This window comes from Genypterus blacodes, unplaced genomic scaffold, assembly GCF_046128005.1.
Source record: "Genypterus blacodes isolate CSIRO-AG114 ecotype Tasmania unplaced genomic scaffold, CSIRO-AGI_Gbla_v1 ptg000055l_1, whole genome shotgun sequence".
Classification (NCBI taxonomy): domain Eukaryota; kingdom Metazoa; phylum Chordata; class Actinopteri; order Ophidiiformes; family Ophidiidae; genus Genypterus; species Genypterus blacodes.
Window position 1 is genome coordinate 3018074 of NW_027466867.1, and position 21974 is coordinate 3040047.

General features: G+C 45.3%; 2 protein-coding genes across 3 annotated transcripts in view; both read right to left on the reverse strand.

The window, feature by feature from the left end:
• Nucleotides 1-120: 120 nt before the first annotated feature.
• On the reverse strand, nucleotides 121-5695 carry LOC143002158 (dnaJ homolog subfamily C member 7-like). Of its 2 annotated transcripts, none has more exons than XM_076152118.1 (14): nucleotides 5585-5695; nucleotides 4289-4377; nucleotides 3964-4088; nucleotides 3756-3869; nucleotides 3573-3647; nucleotides 3327-3445; nucleotides 3067-3220; nucleotides 2786-2950; nucleotides 2423-2514; nucleotides 2258-2331; nucleotides 2010-2156; nucleotides 1750-1908; nucleotides 1556-1636; nucleotides 121-1436 (listed from the first exon to the last, which is right to left on the reverse strand). In XM_076152118.1, the coding sequence occupies exons 1-14, from the start codon at nucleotides 5653-5655 to the stop codon at nucleotides 1399-1401; spliced, it is 1503 nt and encodes a 500-aa protein (XP_076008233.1). In that variant the 5' UTR covers nucleotides 5656-5695; the 3' UTR covers nucleotides 121-1398. The 2 variants fall into 2 exon arrangements, with proteins under 2 accessions (XP_076008233.1, XP_076008232.1); XM_076152117.1 differs by having other exon boundaries at nucleotides 1744-1908.
• Nucleotides 5696-7000: 1305 nt separating this feature from the next.
• The window catches only part of LOC143002155 (zinc finger protein 385C-like), a 41395-nt gene continuing 26421 nt past the window's right edge, over nucleotides 7001-21974 (reverse strand). The window contains exons 3-9 of the mRNA XM_076152113.1: nucleotides 15537-15691; nucleotides 15340-15447; nucleotides 12079-12262; nucleotides 9944-10303; nucleotides 9451-9653; nucleotides 9264-9362; nucleotides 7001-8156 (exon numbers count right to left, since the gene is read on the reverse strand). Coding sequence (XP_076008228.1) covers nucleotides 7926-8156; nucleotides 9264-9362; nucleotides 9451-9653; nucleotides 9944-10303; nucleotides 12079-12262; nucleotides 15340-15447; nucleotides 15537-15691 — 1340 coding nt within the window. The 3' untranslated portion in view covers nucleotides 7001-7925. The remainder of the gene's footprint in view (nucleotides 8157-9263; nucleotides 9363-9450; nucleotides 9654-9943; nucleotides 10304-12078; nucleotides 12263-15339; nucleotides 15448-15536; nucleotides 15692-21974) is intronic.

Consider the following 21974-nt stretch of genomic DNA (forward strand, 5'->3'; position numbering starts at 1 on the left):
AACTATACAATCATTTTTTCAAATTTGACTCAATCACGCCATCTAAAGGGCACTGAAGAAAGTACAGCAAGTCAGAGTCCAAGTAATAATGTGAATAATAAAGAAACAAAACAAAATCCGAAGAGTAAAAGATGAACTTTTATTTATTTCTGTTACGAAAGCATGTCTTGTTAACACGGCGACATGTTTTGAAAATTATACATTGGTCAGTGACGAAACCCTGATGACGGCCAGTGGAGTGTCAGTGCGGTCGTACAGGTGGAACGAGTAGGACGAGGGCTGTACTGGCTAAACGGGCATGACAAGTATTGGTGTGTGAGCTTGGTGTGACAGGAAACTAAATAACTTTAATTTTTGCTGGATAATTTCATATGAAGAAAAGGGATGTGAAGTATTTTGCAGATTACCATTATAACAGATTTGTGTCTTTTTGAAAGTGGGTTTCACTGCAAGGTTTGGGGGGGTGGACTTCTTTGCTCATTCTGTAAGGCATCAGTCACTTCACTTTGATGGGGGACAGGGATGGTCCATGCTGAGCAGAAGTGCAAATACCTTTGAAGAAAAAATCCTTGTAGATGTACACAGATTTGGCCATTCACAAAGTAAAGCAACATGCACAATCACTGAAAGATACACAGATGGGATGGAAAACCTTTACATCTGATTTACAAAAACAAAAGATACTTGCATTCTGCTGCATTCAGTTTATAACATACAATAAATATAAATAGTCCAAAGGAAGACCGAAGAAAAAAGATGTATGGACATAACTTTTGTTTTTTACATTCGAGTCAAATGTACAATGCAGCGTGGAGCCGAGGAGAAAACAAATACCCTGCAGAATGATACATTTGGCAAGTGAGCCAATACATACCGGACACGCTCGCAACAGACCACCGCCGTCCTGAGGCCTGCGTTGACAGACCACCACCACATTGACTCTCGCTTGTCCCAGGAGCATCTTGAAATCTGTTTACCATCCATTTATTGTAAAAGTGACCACATGTGATGCTTTAACTTGCAATGAATTCGTCACTACTGATCACTTTTAATCAAGTAGGGTGGCAGTTGGACAAATTTAGATTCCGCTCTCCTTCCGTTATATATATACATTTTCTCATTTTGGCAATAGGGTCCATGCTTTAAAATAAGCTCATCCAAATTTCTAATGGCATCTCAGGGCAGTTTTTCCCTGAAATGCCCTTCACTATGCTCATTACAATCGACTTGAGGAGTAAATTTAAGAGTGAAAGCGACAATCAAACGCCTCTTGAAAAAAAGTACACTGGGGGAGATTTCGCAAGACCCTGGTAAATATAAAACTTAGGTGGTGATAGTGGTGTCCAGCTTGATATTGTCCATTGCAGTGCAACTTTGTTCCTGCGAGCTCCTTCATTTTTAGCCAAACTGGAAAAAGAAATTTCCAGGCCCAGCATCTTGGTGGGGGAAAAAAACGAGAGAAAGAACGTAAGAATGGTTAACACACACACACACACTCTCTCTCCGACCAGATGTTCCATATTTCAGCAAACGTAGAAAACTAAACAATAAATACCTGAGTTTTGAGATTCAAAAGGGAAACCTCCCCCGCCGTGGCCACCGAAGAAAGCCCTGAAGATGTTGTTGGCATCAAAATCTACAAAGAAATGATTACAATTAGGATTTAAAAAGGTAAAGAGAAACATCTAAATGTGCCTATGTGTCGGCAAAAATAATGCACGGGAGGGTCGTCACTCTACGCGCCTCTACCTCCGCCATCAAACCCGCCGCACTCTTCTTCCAGGTCGTGCCCATTGTCGTAGCGGACCTTCTTCTTCGGGTCAGAGAGCACCGTGAAGGCCTCGCCAACTTCCTTGAACTTCTTCTCCTCCTCCTTCTGCACCTCCGTCGTTGCCGCACTGTGGCGATCTGTAAGAAAGCAGCAATGAGATTTCAGAACCTGACGCAGACCTGAACATCTACGTGAAAGATCCTTGTAGTTCCCGTGCAAGTGTGTGTAAAAAAGGTACCTGGGTGGTGCATCAGTGCTCGTTTACGATACGCTTTTTTGATTTCATCGTCGGTTGCGTTCTTGCCGACTCCCAGCACCTTGTAGTAATCTTTCCTCTTGCTCTTCTTCAGCTCCAGCTGGGCCGCCTTTAGCAGATGCTTGTGTTCTAGAGTTGGCGACAGGAGAAGGCAACATGATCCGTGAATGTCTGTGTGTGCGCGTTTGGGCAGAGAAACGTAGGAACTCTAGACGGTGACAGCTGCCTACCCGTGGTCTTTTCGGTCTGGTAAACCTTTTCGTAATCCCGTACGCCCTCTTCATACAGCTCTGTGTCCATGTAACTACAGATCACACAAAGTCCAAGTCACAAAAACTGCACAATGAAAAATACACAACAAAAGTAAAATCTCTTTGACCAAAGACGCAACATACCACTTGGCTCGTCTCAAGTAGGCCTTGATATAGGTCTCGTCCAGCTTGATGGCACTGGAGCAGTCGTCGATGGCTTGATTGAGTCTCTTAAGCTGTGGATGAGGAAGGAGTTAATTGATTGACTGACTGTGAAAATAGACAAACAGGAAAGAGAGGTTTGGGCTTCTGCATGGATTTGATGCAGACAGGACTTTCCATGACTTCCAATTTTGTCATTATCCAATAGTGCCAGAGATGTAAGGGAGCTGGAAAGCCTGCCACATGCTACAGGACGCATCAGCCCTGCTACCCAGGTGTGACATGAGAAATACAAGAAACCTGAGGCGAGCGGCATTAAAGCTTTAACCGTGTGGGTTTGTTTACCTTGGTCCCCGCCGTGGCTCTGTTGCAGTAAAGTTTAGCATTTGTCTTGATGTTGTTGGGGTCTATTGCCAGGGCCTCGGTGTACAGCCGGTACGCCGCCTCATAGTTGTTCATCTTAAATGCCAGGTTCCCTTCCTCTTTCTTGGCTTTTAAAGCTTTGGCATTCTGAGTTCAAAAGAGAACAAAATGAATGCTGTACAGACATTACTTACTGATATCAATTAGTGCAGTTGACATGAAGTGTATCAGAAGAGGATTGTGTGGCAGGATGACAAACGTACCCTGCAGGCGAGTCGGGCCTTTTCATGGTCAGGTGCCATTCGGAGAGCCTGGACGAAGAACTGCACGGCTTTGTCAATGCAGTCCTCATAATAGAGACACAGGCCTCGAACATACAGCGCGTCTGCGTTGGTGGAATCCATTCGCAGGATATCACTAGAGAGAAAAGTTAAACACACAATTTTACTATTATGGCGACGGTCCATTAGGATATCACCAGATAACTCCAGTTCCTGCACAGTAAAAGCTTGGCGATGTCTACCTCGCTACAGACTGGGCTTCTGGATAGCGTCCCAGCAGGGCCAGACACTCCGCTTTCAGGATTTTGAAGCGGTGGCAAGCAGAAGCGAGCGCCAACGCCCGATCCATGCAGTACACGACCTGCAGAGGGGCGAGAACACGTGAGCAGAACAATCACACACTGCCTCTTAGATCTCTCACCAGCGTTACGCTTAAACATGATGGAAATGCAAACGTGTGTCGAGATGAACTTGTGTGTAAGAGTTACCTTTCTGAAATCCCGCTTTTCAAAGCCAAATTCAGCCATCCGCTCAAACTCCAGCAGCGTTGTTGCATTCTTAAACTAAAATGTCGAAAAACAATTATCCGTCAGTATCGAGGTTTGTGTTCAACATTTCTACTGTGATACAACAAAATGTCAAAGATTAGCGGAGCAGTAATTACAACTCACCTCCTGCTGGGCGTCTCTGTTACTGGGCTCCAGCTCTAGAACCTTCTGAAAGCAGCGACTGGCTGCCATGGCGTTCCCCAAAATCAGGTGGCACTTGCCCTCACGCAGATGACCCTGAGGGACAGGAAGGTCACGACCGAGTCAAGTCACATACACGCTCCCTGAACGCAAACCAGAGTCTGTATGGAGAGTGATGCAATGAGCTGACCTTCATGAAGAGGTCATCCAGCCGCACAGCCTGCTGGGAATCTTCTAGGGCCTCTCGGAAGCGAAAGAGCATCATGAGTGTGGCTGCCCTGTTGCCATAATAACTGGCATTTCTGGGGCTGGCGTCTTTGGAGGAAGAAAGAAAATGATCTTAACACAAGGTATTCTGAACGTTTTCAAAGGTCTGTTACTCCAACTCAACACAATCAAGAACATGGCAGGACAAAGCGCTCTATAGTTTGTGGCAGTTTATGAATCAATGCTGACAACGCAGATACTCTTATCAGTTCATGCCAGGGTGACGCCATGCTGAATGGTGACCTCACCGATGGCCTTAGTGTAGTAGTTGAACGCCTCAGAATAGTCTTTCTTGCTGTAGAATGCATTTCCTTGCTCCTTGAAGCCTTCAGCCTCACTGGGGGGAGAGAAAAAACAGAAACCAAAGTCGAGATTGAACAAGTTACTGTGTGTACTTAGCTGTAATAAACAAATAAAACATGGAGCGATGACAAAGCAAGCCTCAATGAATCACGTGACTATGTGAAGACCTTCCGTTGGACACACATCCTTAAAAAATTATTTCTGGACTTGTAAGAGTCACAATGTCTAAACCAGGTCATGTTGAAGGAACTGGGACTGGATTTTTGCTTCTTTGTTAGTTTAACTCACTGCCAAAATCCATCCCTGCTGCTTTGTTGATCTCAATTTGCATTAATCAGGGGAATTCTTTGGAAGGACTTAACTATGATGCATTCACAAACGGAGCCGGGGGAGCACTGCCCCAATGCCTTATGTGAATGCTCAACTTTTTGCTAGAAGGACAAAAATGTCCCTGTTGAGGACGAATAATAATTTCTAAATATAATTGATGTTTCTGTCTCTGTAGATCAGTGTATTGTTATTATTATCAAACAGACCGTATTTATATTAATGACTTTAATCTCCATTACAAACCACGGTTTTCTAAAAGTCAAATTACACTAATTGACAATTTATCATGTTGAAATGCGGCCGATTTTGTTTTAGTTAATCATAAAATTAGTGTGTCACTTCGTGTGTCAGGCGGCTTTGAGTGGAACTTTCTAGAATACACAGGGAGGGAGCAGCTAATAGCTAGCATGCGCTTTAGCAAGAGGAAGCGCTTGGCGTCCCACTGACCGTGTTGTAATCTACAAAAATGTTCACAAACCTTTAAAGTAAGTTTGTTTGGCGTGTTTAGGTTCACTTCCAACGATTCGTTTGCTTTTACAGGTACACGCGGTCGCTACAGTTATGTTAGCATACGGACACACACACAAACGTCTTATCGATTACATAGATGGGGAGCAGCTTAGGTAATGACGGTGGTTTATTTGGCTGAATTCGTCGGATGTTTTTAATTTGACCGATTTGGTTAAATTGGCGATGTTTTGGTGATTTATCACGTTTTGTTTCCCCGTGGTTGGTTGCTAGCTGGCTCGACCCGATCACCGCACTGTCGTTTGTTAGCTTTGTCCGCTAACAGTTGTTCGGGTCTCTCCGCTTATGTGGGGAATCACCCGCAAATTCTTGCTTTAGATTTAAGTTGACGTGACAAGCGACTCGCCATCTATACGCGGCGGGTAAAATATTGTTATATTTACCGCTCCAGGTCGTCCGGATTGCAAAAATTGGATTCTGTGTCCACCGGCACGTCGATGTCAACAGCCGCCATTTTTACCAGAGGGAAGAACTGACGTCACTTCCGGGAAATGAAAGCAGCCTTTTGGTTTTGTGTCCGAACCCGAGGAGACGATTATTAACGATATAAACACAAATAAACCAGACTAATATCCACCATGTATTATGTATTAACCTCATTACTAGAAGTGTTATTACCATTACTAGTAAAACAGTATTTGTCAATCTTCACTATTTTACCACATATTGTGGGATGCAGAGATGCTTGAGAATTGAGAAATGACTTATCAAGCATCTCTGGAAAGAAATAAAATAAAGAAGACTGCATTTAATTTAGACCGACACTTAGCTCACAGCAAACAAAGTGTCCAAACACTGCAAGCCCTGCCTGGGAAAGCGTTTGCTGTTTATACATTTCAAAGAAGATTCTAACGTTTTATTTGCATAACGTAGCTGAGGTTCTAAAGTAAGTATGGAGATGCAATAATCAAAAATAAATCAAATATCTTTTAAAGATTTTTAATTTGTGATATTAGTGGATGAACTGTTAAACGTAATCAGTTATTGTATTGTGTCTCCGATGCGATTTGCCCTTTCATCAGTCACTCAGGTCAGAGAGATATTATATATATTATCTATATTGCTTTAGACAACATATGTCTTAAAGTTTATTTGTAAGCTCTTGCTTTTATGATGCGTTAATACCACAATACTATCAACCAATACCGAATTTTATCAAACCTAAAACCTAATCCTACACACCTACCTGCATTTGCTCATAGAGACCACTGGGGGGCACTAAAGGATCAGTTTTATGCCCTTGGGCCTATTTCAAATTGACTTTGCCTTTTTTTATTTGTCTTTTAAATACTGAACACTACATTAAATTTTGCCTAGTTGCAACAATGATAAGCAGCTATTTCCCTTGGGTTAATACACATCAGTACTTCAAACCTTCAGGAGTTTGGTAATGCCAGCATATATAATTTACTTATTTAGCATTTGTTATCTAAGATATCAGTCACTTAAATCCAACTACCAGCATTCATTCAAAGAAACAAACAAACACCAATGTGTAAAAACAGTACTATTTATAAGGTGGTATAGAACACAATATGGACATATTTAGCAATTAATAATTTACATTATTGCAATCGATGCACAGTTACACTAGTCATGGATTTCACCAGGTGGCACTTAAAATGCAACTTCAAAAATACATATTGCTTAAGATGATTTAGCACAGTCAGGTGGGAGGTGATATTTTTTTAAAGTGAAAGAATGTAGGTATATAACACAACTCTATAAAAAGAATCAGTTTGAATCAATAATGTCAAAGTCACTTGTCACATTTAAGAAGTGTGGATAAATCATTTCCGTTTGGGATCACGGTACCAGTCTAAAGCACATATCGACCTGTGCAAAAACCAAAAATCTTATCATACTCATCAACCCCTGAAGATTTTCGTGGCTCATTAGGAAAAACACACACATTTCATTAAATGAGTTTGACCACTAGATGGCGCTAGGAACATCCATTCTGTCTGCCTCCCTGTAGTGAATAGACTGTACTTGGCATCATATTGGGGTGGTGGTTGATTGTCACCTCATAACAAAGGAGAGCACAAGAGAGGAAGACAGACAGAAAGCAAGAAAGGTTGAATATCTATATTCATCTAAATATAATTTATAAAAATGCAATTCAGATAATGGCTATAAATACATAAAGCTGTTGAGATGCAATAATCTTTGTTGTGCATCATTTTGTCTTTTCATAGGTGGGATGAGGGTAGGGTTGAAGTGGACAGCAGCACAAACTGGATTCCACTGATTAAGATTTGTGTGATGCTAAACCAGGATTGATAGCTCTTGCATTTGTTCTTCCAGAGTACAACTACAAAACCTTTAAAGACATTGGCAAAGGACATTTACCATTTACACAGCCTAGTAGTGTATCAGTATCTTCTATTATAGTCTCACAAAGAATAAAACTTATGACGTTATGGCTTCCAGAAGGGTCCAGACCCCAGGGAGCATGCACATGGCAGTTTGTGAAGAGGGGACAAGGGAACAGATGATGGTCCTTCCATTTTGTAAGAGACACACTGCTCAGTCTAAATCCACACACAAGGATCATGCCTACTCTTCTCACTCACTGTCCTGTTGTCACTCATGAGGTTTCATACTTTATCCACACTGTGCAAGGCTAGACTGTCATGCTCGTTCAGCTTTGACCAGGCCGGGTTTAGTTTGAGTCGGTCTGGGCCGCCGCTCCAGCTTTTTCCGGTTTCTCTCTGCGCTGAGCTAGTAAGGAGAGAAGATGATGGGTGTGTGTGTGGCCCTCAGAGGTCCCGGGGCAGGCCTGAAGAGTGTGGGGCTGATCAGGGGCCCCTGGATGATGGCTGTGGGGCAGTGCGGCAATCGTAGGCCGAGGGGCCCGGCGGCCATGGTGCACAGGGCGGCCGGGCTGAGCGCGCCGGTCATGAACCCGGCAGGCAGGACCTTGGACAGCTGCTTCTGCAGGGCCAATTTAGTCTGTATGAAGAGACACACAAGAGACACTGCTCACGGACTGGAAGACACGTTGTTCAAGCATCTATCAGCTGCAGAAACGTACGCTCCACTCCAATAGAACAGCTGTTCATTCTACATTAATACGGCTTCATTGAATTCTAATGTGTGTTATTATGAATCCTCTTCAAATTTGACATTGAAACGAAGCAGCAAATCTCAAACAGCACGGATACTTCACATAAAGACACTAATTATAACTTTTACTAACTTCTTCCTAACCACGGGGAAACCACCAGCTACTGCGATATATATATATATACATTTATTGAGTTGAAAACAATACAGATTTTGAAGGTTGATAACAGTATTCTTGCTATGTTGTTATTTGTACCAGTCCCTGCAGGATATAAACAGGCCGAGGGGCAGTGGGGGCTTGGAAGCCATGATGACAGAGGTGCTGTTGTCTCCTGAGCTGCTACATGCGAAGAGACCCAAATACTGACACACACACACACACACACACACACACACACACACACACACACACACACACACACACACACACACACAGATGAAGACACTGAAGACAAGTCCCCAAATGACTGAAGCACTTTAGAAATGCTATACTTTTTGAGCAGTTGAATGTAAATGTTGTTTTCTTTACTATCTCCTTTGTTGTTAACATAAAAGGTTATTTATGCTTTTCAAAAAAGCATTTTTTTATTATTATATATGTTTGCTGTTATTTGTTTTTTACATTTGAGTCCACACATGTTATGCTTTGTGGCACAAAAGATTCATCTCAGTGGTCAATTTTTGAACACCACAATGTATTGAATAAATTCAAATACTGTGAACAAACACTTTTTGACTTTTTATTAATATTTTTGCCTATTCAGCTACACAAACATCTTCAAACCAGACAAAATTGTATTGTAAATGAGAGTATACCAGAGTCCTATGTACACCATGGTAATTTATTGATATGCCGCATACTGTCCTCCTTTTAGGTGTTATGGAAATGGTCACCCTACTGGCAAAGCTTACCAATGGCATCAGTTTGTGCTCTTGACAATGTGCTGTGTGGATCTGTGTGTGTGTGTGTGTGTGTGTGTGTGTCTTCCTTACCGCCAACACAGCACTGGATTGGATTTTATTGTAGGGGCTAAACTTTGGCTTGACAGGTTTCCCAGCCAAACGTTCTTTGTGTCTCCTGCTGTTCATGTGCTGAAAGGGGGGGACATGCCAGAAAGTGAGCGGACACACACAAGAAGCCCAATGTGTTAAGACGGTTGAAGCCGAAGGTCCTGCCTACCTGTTTCAGCTGTGTCTCCGAGTTGACGGACACCTGGCACAGCTCACAGTGAAACGGCTGGGAGGACACGCCCACCACCGCTCTGGTCTTGTTGGCGATTCGCTGTTTCATCCGGCAGGCGGGCCTGGGCGACGACGTCATCTTAGCTCTGCGTTGTGACGGGCCGCTTTTCTGACCGTCCTGCATCTGCCTGTGCTTCAAACCTGACGCAGCCAATCACAGGAGAGGGTCGCATGTCACTCATTTCACTGTGTTAATATGAATGTAACTGTTGTCTAAAAAAGCTCCCAACAAATTTGATCGTGACAACAATGTTGACAATATAAAAGACAAGGAGTGTAAGGAGTGTAAAGTGATGCACTGGATGAAGTTATGTTGCATTTGAGTACTTGATAACTTCATAAAAAGGCCATATTCAGATTTGGATCTAGAAAATAAATACAACTGACAGGCGAAGGTCCTCATTCTGACAGAGTGAGAGCAGAGTACATACCACTATTGTGAGCTTCCAGTTGGGAGCAGGAATTGACTGTCACTTTACATGTGGGACAGTGGTGGTGCTGCTTTTTGTTGCTCCTCTTGGTCTCTTTAACCTCAACCTCATCTGCCTCCTCCTCACCTCCTTTGGAGCCTCCCTGCGGGTCAGGGTGTGAGGCTGAGCCGGGCCCCTCTGTGCTGCAGCCCTCCATGGCCGCGTCGTCTGCGGCCGGCTTAGAAAGCTGAGCCGAGCCCGGGGACGCTTCGGGGGACGGCTGAGGGGAGCGGAGCGAGGCGTCGTCTGTGGACAGAGCCAGCGAGCTCTCCTGGCTGTGCTCCGTTTGCTGCTGCTCCGTTTGGGAAGAGGAGCTTGTGCCTATGAGACGGGCAGATAGATGGGAAAGCTGCGTTATGATGCCAGGCGGGTCCGGAGCAATTTGTGGCTCAATAGTTGGCTTTGTCCCCTCACAGCAAGGTGCAAATGCATACAGCTGGCATTTCTACCAGAATGTGACTAAATCAGTCATACACAGAAATCCTATAGTGCACAAAAGAGACATAATCACAGTTCCTGGCAGTTGTGTAACACGGATAAGGATGCTGGATGAGTTCTATACCCTGGAGAGGCAGAACGTAAAAGAAAACTAAAAGTATTATTGATTGTCTGACTGTGTTTAGGTAAATTCCACTCTAGATTCAGCAAGAGAAGTCAGCAGCTCTGGCCTATTTGCTTGGATTAGTAGTAATGCAGCATGACAGCAATGGGAGGCATACGGGGCCTTATTACCAGACAAAATCATGATCTGCTGTAATTTCTCATCTGGTGATCCGACACTCGCTATGTCTATTTTTGTTGACAGGAGAGGAACTGGCTCACCGCGTCTCCTCAGCTACTTGCCAGCTTAGCAGAGAGCAGAAGAATAAGAGGATCTAATCACAGTGCAGGCAGAATGCAAATGACGTTGAAGGCACATGAATGCCAGCTGTAAATGCAGCGACATGTTTGGATAGTTTCAACAGAATCCAGCTATAAATACATCGTCAATGCGGCAATGCTGGATGAGATTTCTCTTTTTTTCTCAATGTGTTCTACTATCTCCTTATTTTCCTCTTTTTTTACGATGAGATCACCTCTCCATCTCTCAGTTTCTGTCAATATCCTTGTTGCTCCTTTTCTGTCTCTCTTATCTCTCTCTGTTTCATTTGTCTCTGCTCCAGCTCTCGCCGCCACCATCAATCAACAACCATGGCAACCGCTGGATGTAACAAGCTCATCATTATGTGGTTCCAAGGAAATTGATAGGTGCTGGGAGAAAAGGGGGAAGCGGGGAATCAATAATAAAAAAATGGAAACCAAGGCCGCATTTAAGGGTGTGAAAGGAAGATGGAGGAAGTTTGAGTCCAAGACCAAAAGCGAGTAAAGCAGAGCATTGTGGTTGCTCTTTAAGCAGCTCTTTCTCTGGCACTGTCGGCTAAACAAAGCATAAAAAATAACACATTGAGAATATGAGAAGGCTTTATTGCTCAGATGCAACATAGACGACCAAACTGAGTTTCCTCCATGTGTATGGAACCTATATTATAGATCTGGCAGTCAATCCTGCCGTCGTCAGTTGTAGAACCCTCTGCTGCCCTCTAACGACGATCTGCTGAACTGCAGTGCCAAATCAAAAATCAAACAGTACAAGATCACATGTAGTTTTTCTATAGAATACAATTATGAAAAATGATTATGATATTTGTAAAACAGTGTCTATGTGTGTGAATTTCTGTTGTTTTAATGTTTGTGGCTCTAGATTCCTTCTCAAACTCCTGGTAAGACAACAAGCAAACATAATTTCTAAAAGTTCAAGTACATAAGTGGGGGTTGGGTTGAGGCGCTGCACTCGAGCTGAAAGCAAAGAAAGTAAAGTCCTCACACTCCTCTTCAGCCTGCGTCTCTATTTGAGTCTGCTCATCTTGCAGATTGTCTCGGCTTGATGGGAGTAATTATCTATCTGACAGTCAGGGAGCCCGTGATAGCAGGACAGGTAATAGATGGTAATTAGCCAGCTGAGAGGCAGCGACCAAGCCTTAGCGCTCGAGACTCCCCAATTACGGCTAATTACTCAGACGATGGAGGGGGGGGAAAGAGAAAAAGAAGGCGTGTACCTGTTATGTCTGTAAGCAGCGAGTCCTCCGCCATCGCTCCTCCTCCTGTCTTCCCCTTCTCTCTGTCTCTGTCTTTCCCCGGTGTGGGAGGACTGTGTCCATTCCTCTGGCGGTGCCTCTGGTTCTCTAAGGCCTTCAGCTTGCGAGCGTGCTTGTGGCCCTTGTAGTGAGCCTCTGCCTGGTTCTGGCCATAAAGCACACATACACAAATATGCACACACATGAGCCACATCAAGAGGAGGAGAGAAGTCAGTGAGAGTGAATCACTGACACGATTAAAATGGTGGAGGACAGCGTAAGATCAGCAAAGTGTAATCTTTCCATCTGTTACATCACTGTGGTTTGTACATGCTTCCATGACATTGGAGAGAAATGATGCAGCAGGGCATTTGACTTGGAGGAAGAGTCACATCACCATCTTTATCATCATCATCGGAACAGCCGTGCACCGATGAGCATGAGTTTGACCCGTGCCCGGCCTCGGGAGCTCGTCGGCTCATCGCTCTACAGATTCATTCTGACACAAAATGGCCCCGTGTGCATTTTGCTCCTCCACAAAAAAATGACCCCTGTGCCTTTCTCTGTGGGAGAAAACACATTTGTGGCAGTGCGACAACGGCTGCATGCAGATTTTGAAAATCCTCAAATGGGCTTTGGATGGCTGCAGATGAAGCAGAATGTGCTTTAAGGAGGAAGATCAGTTTGCAGGAAAAGAAGTGAGTGCAGAAAAAGAAAAGAAAACCACTTGCAAAAACATTTAGTACTCACAAAATACACACACGTACACACAAATACGTCACATCTTATACGCAGTAGGCATGTGACAGACGATCGTCTACTCACATTAAGCCTGCTGTAACAAAAGCAAAGAAAAAGCGATCAATCAAACCGACCTGTTTACGGTTCAAACAAAAAGGGGGGGACAAACGTTTTTTTGCAAATCATCCACGATACCGCCGTGTAAACAGCAAGCAGGAGGGTTCAGGCACCGCACGGATTTATGCAACTCCAGCTTTCACTCTGTCACCAAAGATAACCACTGTTATCTGCACTTCCCCCCATAAAACAAAACAAAACAAAACAAAACAAAACAAAAGAGAGTCGGTGGACTGAATCTGAAACAGTGAAATGCATTTGTGTGGTATCACTGCCTAATAAGACAACGTTCTTACAAAGGGTTTGAACTGAAAACTTCAATAATAGACTTAGTAGAGTACTTAGATGCAGTTATAGATGTTATGTTTAATGAGCCTCACAGAGTTCAGCAGCGTCTTCATATTTGTGACCTAAACAACAATAATAAAGCCATTTCTTCTAATCTTTACAAACCCTTTATAAAGAATGACTTATTAGCTACTGCTTTGGCGTAGATCAAATCCCTGCCTTCACACAGGACTATTAGATAATTTGTCATGACTCAAATTATCCAGATCAGTTTTCAGACACACACACACACACACACTGGTACACAAAGCACTTTAGTGACTGTGTGTTCGGGGTGCAAGTCCGCCCGTCAACACGTTGCCAAAAGCCGGACCTGGCACACAAACAGAGGTCGTCACCGAGGGTCGACACGTGCGTGTGTGTGTATGTGTGTATAGCCATTCAGCGTAACTCACGACGGAGTCAGACGGACGGATCTGTGCCTTTCTGCATACTAACAAACGGTCATTGTAGTATGTGGCTGTGCTTTACTATGTCCCAGCATAGTAACATGTCAAGTGTCCCCTGGAATGGCAGAAAAATGAAGAGGATGTGGAGTTAAGGACATCTGAAGGAGACTGTCAGAACTGCCGGGCCTCTGCCGACTTTGATTCAAGCAGCTTAATGCGTTGTTACACGGCCGAAGCTCAAAGTCCACTCAGTGAGGAATCACCGTCCTCCACAAAAGGGCAGCGGAAATTAGAATGTGGCCCCCAGGCTTGAATCCTTCATGCTTGTTTAGCAGCCTTAAAGGAATACTTTGGAATTTCTCTGGTCTGTTGCTATTTTATACACACCGGCCATGTTGAGTTCTCACAGTTCAGGGTCAAAGCCGGCTCATTATTCAGTGCAGAGAAGGAACAAGCCATGAAATGAGCCAACCAAACCTCTCTACTGTTTATTATAGACTTGAACTTATCTATTGTGGATGATTCTGCTCCTGTATATCTCGTGAACACATGTAAAGTCAATCATAGCTAATTTAAGAATAGTTTCATGAGTCATTTTGGGACTTTCTTTCCTTGCAAAACCTACAGATCATGGCAGGAGTGGTGAGTATAAAATACAAATAGACTTCAAAATATTCAGAACTATTCCTTCCGCATTAATCTCCCTTGCAGTGTGCAGAGTTCCAGCTACTCAGTGACGCCCCCTGCTGGGACCTGGTACCTGCCTGCAACAACCCGGCATCCACCTCGCAGGGCAGAACGGCTTCTCAGCTCGGCTGCAGGTGACACAGAGGGGAGGAGGAGGAGGAGGAGGAGGAGGAGAGAGTCTGTTAGCTAACAAAATGACGCCTGACAACACTGCTGGACCAAGATATGTGTGTGAGAGAGAGTGAGTGTGTGTGTGTGAATTAGAGAGAGAAAATTTAGGGTGTTTGTATAATGGGTTTGAGCCAATGTCCTGCTTCCCTTTCATGATTCACACAAGTCATTGTCATTCCTGCAGGTTCCTCCTAACAATATAAATGCAAATATGTATAAATGAACTCTATAGGAAACGGGAGCCAAATGAATATGAATTGCAGGGGGGGAGAGATAAGGAGAGGAAAAAAGGCAATGGGACTTGCTGAGTCGTTTCTTCTCCGAATCCACCGGTCCTGCAGAAAAAAACAAAACCCGCACGCTGATAAGGCCGACAGCAGGTGGCGTTAGGCGGAGAAAAGGTCGGTGCGGATCGCCGGGATGCAAAGTTATGAATCGCGCTGTGGAAATACGGACGCGTCGCTGCAGAGATAAGCAAACGATGACCTTTAGACAATACGGGAGGTCGCGTGTGTTTGAAATAGTGAATGTTTATCCGCGTGTGGAAAAGCTTTCAGCCCACATCAAGAGGGTCAGAGGGCTGTGCAGTTAGTAAAACGCTTTATTATGCTAAAAGATGCACAGTGGGCTGATAGGATTCAACCGCACAGGCAGGGAACAGACAGACGGGTGTTGTTTTCCATCATTTAATCATGAAATCCAGGCCTGTTATGCTTCTGTTCTCTCATAAAACTTCATTTCCTGCCTCCAGAGCAGCTTTGACTGGGACTTTGTTGGCTTGTTGACTTACGGTGGAGTTGAAGCGCAGGTGACAGATGTTACAGGAGATGATGGGCTTCTTTTTGGGTGGGGAGACACCAAATGTGTGGTTGATCACCGCCTTCTGCACCGGATCCATCTGGTGACGTAAAACAAACGGGGTCAGAGTTCAGAATCAGCGTTGTGGTTGAGGCGGAGGTGACGTAAGCGTGTTGTGTCTCATCTCACCGCGTTGAAATTGGGGAAGAGGCTGAGCGGCGAGGAACCGTTGACCCTGAGCGGCAGGAAGTGCTCCAGCTGGGCGTGGGCCTGCGGCTGGAGGGCTCGGCCCGGCAGAGGCAGGGAGCCCAGCAGAGGGTGAGCATGGCTGAGGGACAGAGTACCTGCAAGTCAAAGGAAAGCAAATCTGTTAATACGCCGCAGGTAATAAAGCAGGAACGTGACAGATCTTTCCTTCAGATTGCTTCTCCTATTCTTCTTTTCACTCTGTATTCACTGTAATGTATTTTCCTGTTTAAACGCCACTGCAGCTTTGGGAGAACGTGCCCAGAAATGCAAACCATCCCATCAACGTCCATTTGTTATAGTATCAAACGTTTTGAGGGGGATTTTTTCCATTTCAAATTGGAGTTAAGTGAAAATCTGTGGTAAGTGAAGGTGGAGGGAGAGGTTTGGCTGAAGGAATCCTCGGCCGGCTGCTGGAAAAAAGCTTCACTCACGAGCTCAAATACCAGAAACACAACATGACAGAAGACTGGAAAGAGAGACCATTCACTAAACATGGACCTGAGCCATAATATGCAGGGAACCTCTGAACCGATACGTCTCATTATCTTACTTTATATTCCTTTAAATGCTGCAGGTTTGGTTTAAAATTGCAATGATAGATGATTACAACATGATTAGACCTGTTCACATAGGACACAGTGTGTGTGAGTCTCCACTATGACTGTTGTTATGATCACGCACCAACACACACACACACACCCACACACACCCACACACACCCACAGGACTCACGACGGTGAGTGTTTATTGATTTAATTTCATTTTTGATGAAGTCCAATATCACTTAGACGCTCAACCGTGACAGCAAAGCGCATTGAATTAGAGAATTAGAGAGAGAGAGAGAGAGAGAGAGAGAGAGAGAGAGAGAGAGAGAGAGAGAGAGAGAGAGAGAGAGAGAGAGAGAGAGAGAGAGAGAGAGAGAGAGAGAGAGAGAGAGACGCAGTGTGTTTTCCCCTCTGTTAGGCTGAGGGGCCTAATCTGCCATCAGTGTGACTTTGGGGGACGTTGATTGTCTCTCCTACACAAATGTGAAACTGATCGCATTAATCTCCTACGCAGTCACTCAGGAAACACAGCAGGGTGCCACGATTCATTTAGTTGAGCTTTTACAGCGTCGAGTTAGAAAGAGAGAAAGAGAGAAAGAGAGAAACGAGCTGAGCTGCACGGTCGCACCTGAAGGTAGCGGGCAGGAGAGAGGAATCCATGATACCAAAGGAAACAGGGGGGGAGACGGTGCAGGAAGTGGCGGCGGCGGTGGCTTCACATTCTTTGGTAAGACAGACATCAAAATGAGTCACGGATCTGTGTTCGCTTTTCTTTCTGTTGTGACGCAAGAAGATGACTTTTCACAGCGTGTAGGTCGAAAGCAGCGGGGCGAAAAAAGGGAAAAGATTATGAGCAGGAGTGAAACATGAAAGAGAGTGAGAGAGAGAGAGAGGGAGAGAGAGGGAGAGAGAGAGAGAGAGGGAGAGAGAGAGAGAGAGAAGCTTAATTTCTATTATTTCCGAGATAAGTCTCTGGGTGACTCAACATCACAGCAATCACAGAGGGAGAGAGAAATGGCGTCTTTGGATGAGATGGGCGAGTGTGTGTGTGTGTGTGTGTGTGTGTGTGTGTGTGTGTGTGTGTTTTTGTGTGTGTGTGTGTGTGTGTGTGTGTAGGGACCATCGGGGTGAAAGCTTGAGAGGAAAAGCAGCTTGGGCTCTTTTCACGCTCATCATTCTGTTTCCAACATGAAGGTTTGCTTTCCTATTTCTGACACCAAACAACCATCACCTGCATGGACTTCTGGGTAAATCACATGTTAAATAAGCATAAGCATGTCTAGAAAAAGGTCAATCGAGGTGAAATGAAGTTCCCTATATAGATCCATCCCTCCTAAACCATCAGTAACCACACACAGCCTCATCAAACAGGCTGGAGTAAACACAGAGGAAAGCTAAATTAAAAGCTCTAAATGACGCTCCTCTGTTGTTACGCCTGCAGAAACACATTGTGGCATAATGAAAATTGAACGTTGTGCTTTTAAACTCTTTCGGAGTCATAAAACAGAAGTGGTTAGTGCGCTGTGCATTTGCAGTAATGATGATGTCATTGGCTGCTCACACAAACAGGCGGAGCAGGCGAGGCTTTTATGGCGGCGAGCGCAGGAGGAACATGTGAGCATCCATTAAAAATTGCCGCTGACAGCTCCACTAAGCTCTCCGCTCTGGAAACAATAAGGTGGAGAGTGAAAGTCTAATTTCCATCATGGCTTATAACGCTGCCCTCTGCCTCTGCACTGTCGGCTCCTCAAATAAATCATCTTTATTGTGACAACGTCCATTTAGGCCGCGACGGACAGCCAGCAGACGCGTTCCCCCCCTCTGGTTGTCACCGGCTATTTAAACTCACGCCGCCGCCGCCACAGCTGGCAGAGCCCCGAGGATCCGCGAGAATTTCAACCTTGCAGGCTCCCCCCTAACTCCCTAACCCCCCCAGTTCAGGCTTATCTGCCCCAGTTTCAGCACAGTAGGCACAGTAGGGACCTGTTTGCACCCCACAGCCCGGGGAACGTCGAATTGGTGAGATCCAGAGTTGTGAGGTTTGGTTGAAAGAGGGAGCGATGAGGATATCCCTGTCGACCACACACACACACACACACACACACACACACACACACACACACACACACACACACACACACACACACACACACACACCAATAAAGCAGAGACGTGTTCCAAAACGATGCCTGACTTTGTTGTTGAGGAGACTTCAAAGTTCTGACCTCTGCACTTTACAGCCCAAACGCTTCTCTGCTAAAGTAGTTTGAGCTTCTTCTTTTTCTTAGCTCCGCCATCCATTAAGAGCCCAACTTTAAAAGAAAACCGCCACCATCTGTCTGAGCGGAGATAAGCCCGAGCCAATCAGACGCACAGCGAGGTGGCGAGGGCAGATGTGAAGTAGGTGTACGCGTGCATATTGATGCTTTAAAGTTCTGACTGCAGCTTTATCCGCCCCGTGAACTCAGGTAATTAGCAGTTTTTCCAGACTGGATGCTCTTCTGTGGGGCTTTGGCGAGTTTGGCTGTCTGCCTGCTGGAGCGCGTCTGAAGGATCCGTCCATCAGCAGCTTCCCACGTGAGAAACGCAGCAGCTCCTCTTACTGACAGAGGGGAGGATTGTAAGTCGCTTATCCCCCCGCGACGTAGAACAGGAATCTGAGTGAAATGTGTTTCGGGGGGGAAATATCTGGTCTGGTCTCCCTGCAGCTGCACGCTCGTATCAGCAGGCTTTGCATTTTCTGCTTGATTGTGGAGGCCGCAGTGTTTTCCATTCAAGTCAGCGTTTCGCCAAATACCAAAACGCAAATGTGCTTGGCTGACAGACGAGCGAGAGAGCGCGAGAGAGAGAGCGCGCGAGAGAGAGAGAGAGAGAGAGAGAGAGAGAGAGAGAGAGAGCGAGAGAGAGAGAGAGAGAGAGAAATGTGTTCACCATAAATACACCACACTGGAGCCTGCATTGCATTTGAGGCCCGTCTGTAACAATTAACCTCAAAGCCTTGCCGCCAAAAGACCAAGACTATATAAAGCTACAGGATGACGCGTCCTCAGGCCTCCGGGTCGTGCAAAGCAAACTTCCCCACACCTCAAAAAGTTTAGAAATAGATCAGGCTTGTTCCATATTCGAGGAGTAAGTTTTCCCCTCCCTGCTTAATGTACAAACCTGACGGCCGCGACACAGAACCCACGACCTACTTCCACGCAACACCCTGGCATTTTGACAGACTGACAATTTAGCTTTGTGTTCTACTAAAAGTCCCTCAGGAGAGAAGCCGAGGCCAGGCCGAGATGCCAGTACGGATCATCTCACACACGGAAGAAAGCGTACAAATGGCCGCGGCTTTGTTGTTGCTGTTGCAGATGGTATAGGTAGATGTGAGGAGGAGGAGGAGGCTGGAGGAGTTCAGTCTGGGCAGAGAGCTTCATGCAATCATGCAGTCTGGCGGGTGTTGACACAAAAAGAGCATCTCAGCCTCTCCGTCCTGGTACACGCGGGGGATGGGATGATTGCTTGGAGAGAGGGGGGGTTCGGTTTATCCTCCACCTCCACGCTGAGCTGAGCTGTGCTGAGCTGTGCAGGCTCAGGCTTTGTTCATCTTGACGGCTGGCTTCCAACTCCCCTGCACTCAATGCCACAATAAGGAACACAACGCTGGACGCTGGATGCACGTCGACGTCATCTTGCAGAGGTTTCAGTACTGTTGTTGTTGTTGAACCAGAAGCTCAAGAGTCGCCATCGCTTCACGCAAACTGAAAGCTCCCAACAATTTGAAGAAAATTGTCATTTAGGCGTTTGTTTGTCTAATGTTTGTTTTGCTTGTTTTTCTAATTGAAGCTGCGTCGCCGTGGATTTTTGTGAACGGCTGTGATTAGCTTGTCTCCCCAGTTTTGCAAGACTGGGGAAGCCTTTGTCACGCCGACAGGATAATGAGACCGCAAAAAGAAACGTGGTTGACGGGGGAGACGCTCGGTCACAACTTCCAGGGCCTCTGGCAAGCACGGAACTGCAACTGAACCATCGCTCTTCATCTTCTTCACCTTCACTCCCACGTGAGGCTCCTCTCCACCCGCCTTACCTTAGATAGTGACAGGTGTCGTTGGCGACTCTCCTCTCCTCTCCTCTCCTCTCCGCTCCAGGGGGGCGTCAGCAGTGTCGCCTCGCTGACCTTTGCCATGACAGACTGTGGGCAGTGAGGGAGCATCGGAGCTGGGCAGGGGTGGCTACAGAGCTAATAGGGTCCAACTAAGCCAGGCTGCCAAGTGGAGTGATGAGGGTGGCAGGGCCTGGATGAGGGCCGGGTGGGGGGTGGGGGGGATCTCTGTGTCAAACCTGCTCCAAGACAAGTCAAATTAATTTGCCCTGACCTAATTCCCCTCCGTCGTTTGTCCAGCTGCTTATCGCCAGGCCCCCTCCTCCTCCTCCTCCTCCTCCTCCTCCTCCATCCATCTATGCTCATCTTCATCAGCAGATTTGTTGACAAACCTCTTCGCCGCCCTTGAGAGATGTCTCTTGCGCGCCGAGGAGGGGTTTGATGTCATTTCAGTCCAGGGTTTAGGATTTGGGGAGTAACGGAGTCAAAGCTGTTTTCACTTCACGTCTTCAGCGACCGCAGTGACTCACACTGGCTGTCCTCACGCTCAGACTCCAGCGTTTAAACTTAGAACAGTTAACTGCCGCTAAGCTCCTGAGATCATCCTGTCACTGCCTTTTGATGGCACCAGGCCGATGATGAAATGCAGCTCACCCCCCGGTTACCTCATATCTGCGGGCTCAGTCGGCCTGGAAATGCAATTTAAATCCAAATGCAGCTCAACTTTAACGCATCAAGTGGAGTCAATGTAAGCGTGTGGAAGCTCAAACACACAATTATCATATTTTTAAACAATACACACATTTCTAACTTCGAACACAGACCTATTAAGATGCTTAATCTTCTTTTGATACCTTTATGAAATCATCCAGTAAATAAAATATATTAAACCAATGGCTTCAGAATGTAAATAGAACAATTTCACACAAATCCCCTCGCATTAAAATATGAACAGGGACTAGATTGACTACATTCCCATGCAAATGTTCTGCATAATATTCAGGCCTTTAATGGCTTAAAACAGCTTAAAGAATCAGCAAAATGAGCGTGTGTATGTGTGTGTGTGTGTGTGTGTATTCAGAATGTGTATCAAACGCACACTGTCAAACACGCCTGCAATGACCGATTGGGGCCGTCAGTCAGCGTTTGCAGGGTTAAAAGTTCCGCAATTAGAATCACACCGTGCTGTCGTCGTTAGGATTAAGAATAAAGACTCATCGGCTCTGCGGGAGAGAAAGAAATCTGAATCCCAACCAGAAAACCTCCTCCAAATGTTTTTCCGTTAAAAAAAAAGAAAAAAAAGAGGCTTTTCTCTCCACCGCCCACACGGCATATGGATGAATGTCACACAGCAAACATCACGGCTTCTACTGTCGCTTCTGGTTTGTATCGTGTGTGTGTGTGTGTGTGGTGAGATGAATCAGTGGCGTCATTAACTGCAGCCACTCTCACTCTCACTTATCCTCCAATGTCCTGATTTGATTCCATTAGGCATCCACGCACATTAAATATTCAACTTCAAGCAGCTGAAAACGTGACTTAATGCACCAATTACAAGTTTTTAACGGTTATATTCTACAGTTTGGTGCATGTACCTACTAACGAACTAACTAAAGGACGCAGGAACACTGGAATTAATGAGTCTTCTGTGACAGCATGGAGCTTATTGTGCTTATTTCTGCCTGTGTTCTCATTTATTCTTCCTTTCTTGCATATAAATCGTTGCATTTGACATTTTTCCAC

Coding starts and splice junctions, on each gene's coding strand:
- LOC143002158 (XM_076152117.1), bottom strand. CDS start 5,655: ATGGCGGCTGTTGACATCGACGTGCCGGTGGACACAGAATCCAATTTT. Junction 2,515..2,785: donor GAGCCACGGCGGGGACCAAG/GTAAACAAACCC, acceptor CCTCATCCACAG/CTTAAGAGACTCAATCAAGC. Junction 1,437..1,555: donor TTTTGAATCTCAAAACTCAG/GTATTTATTGTT, acceptor TCCCCCACCAAG/ATGCTGGGCCTGGAAATTTC.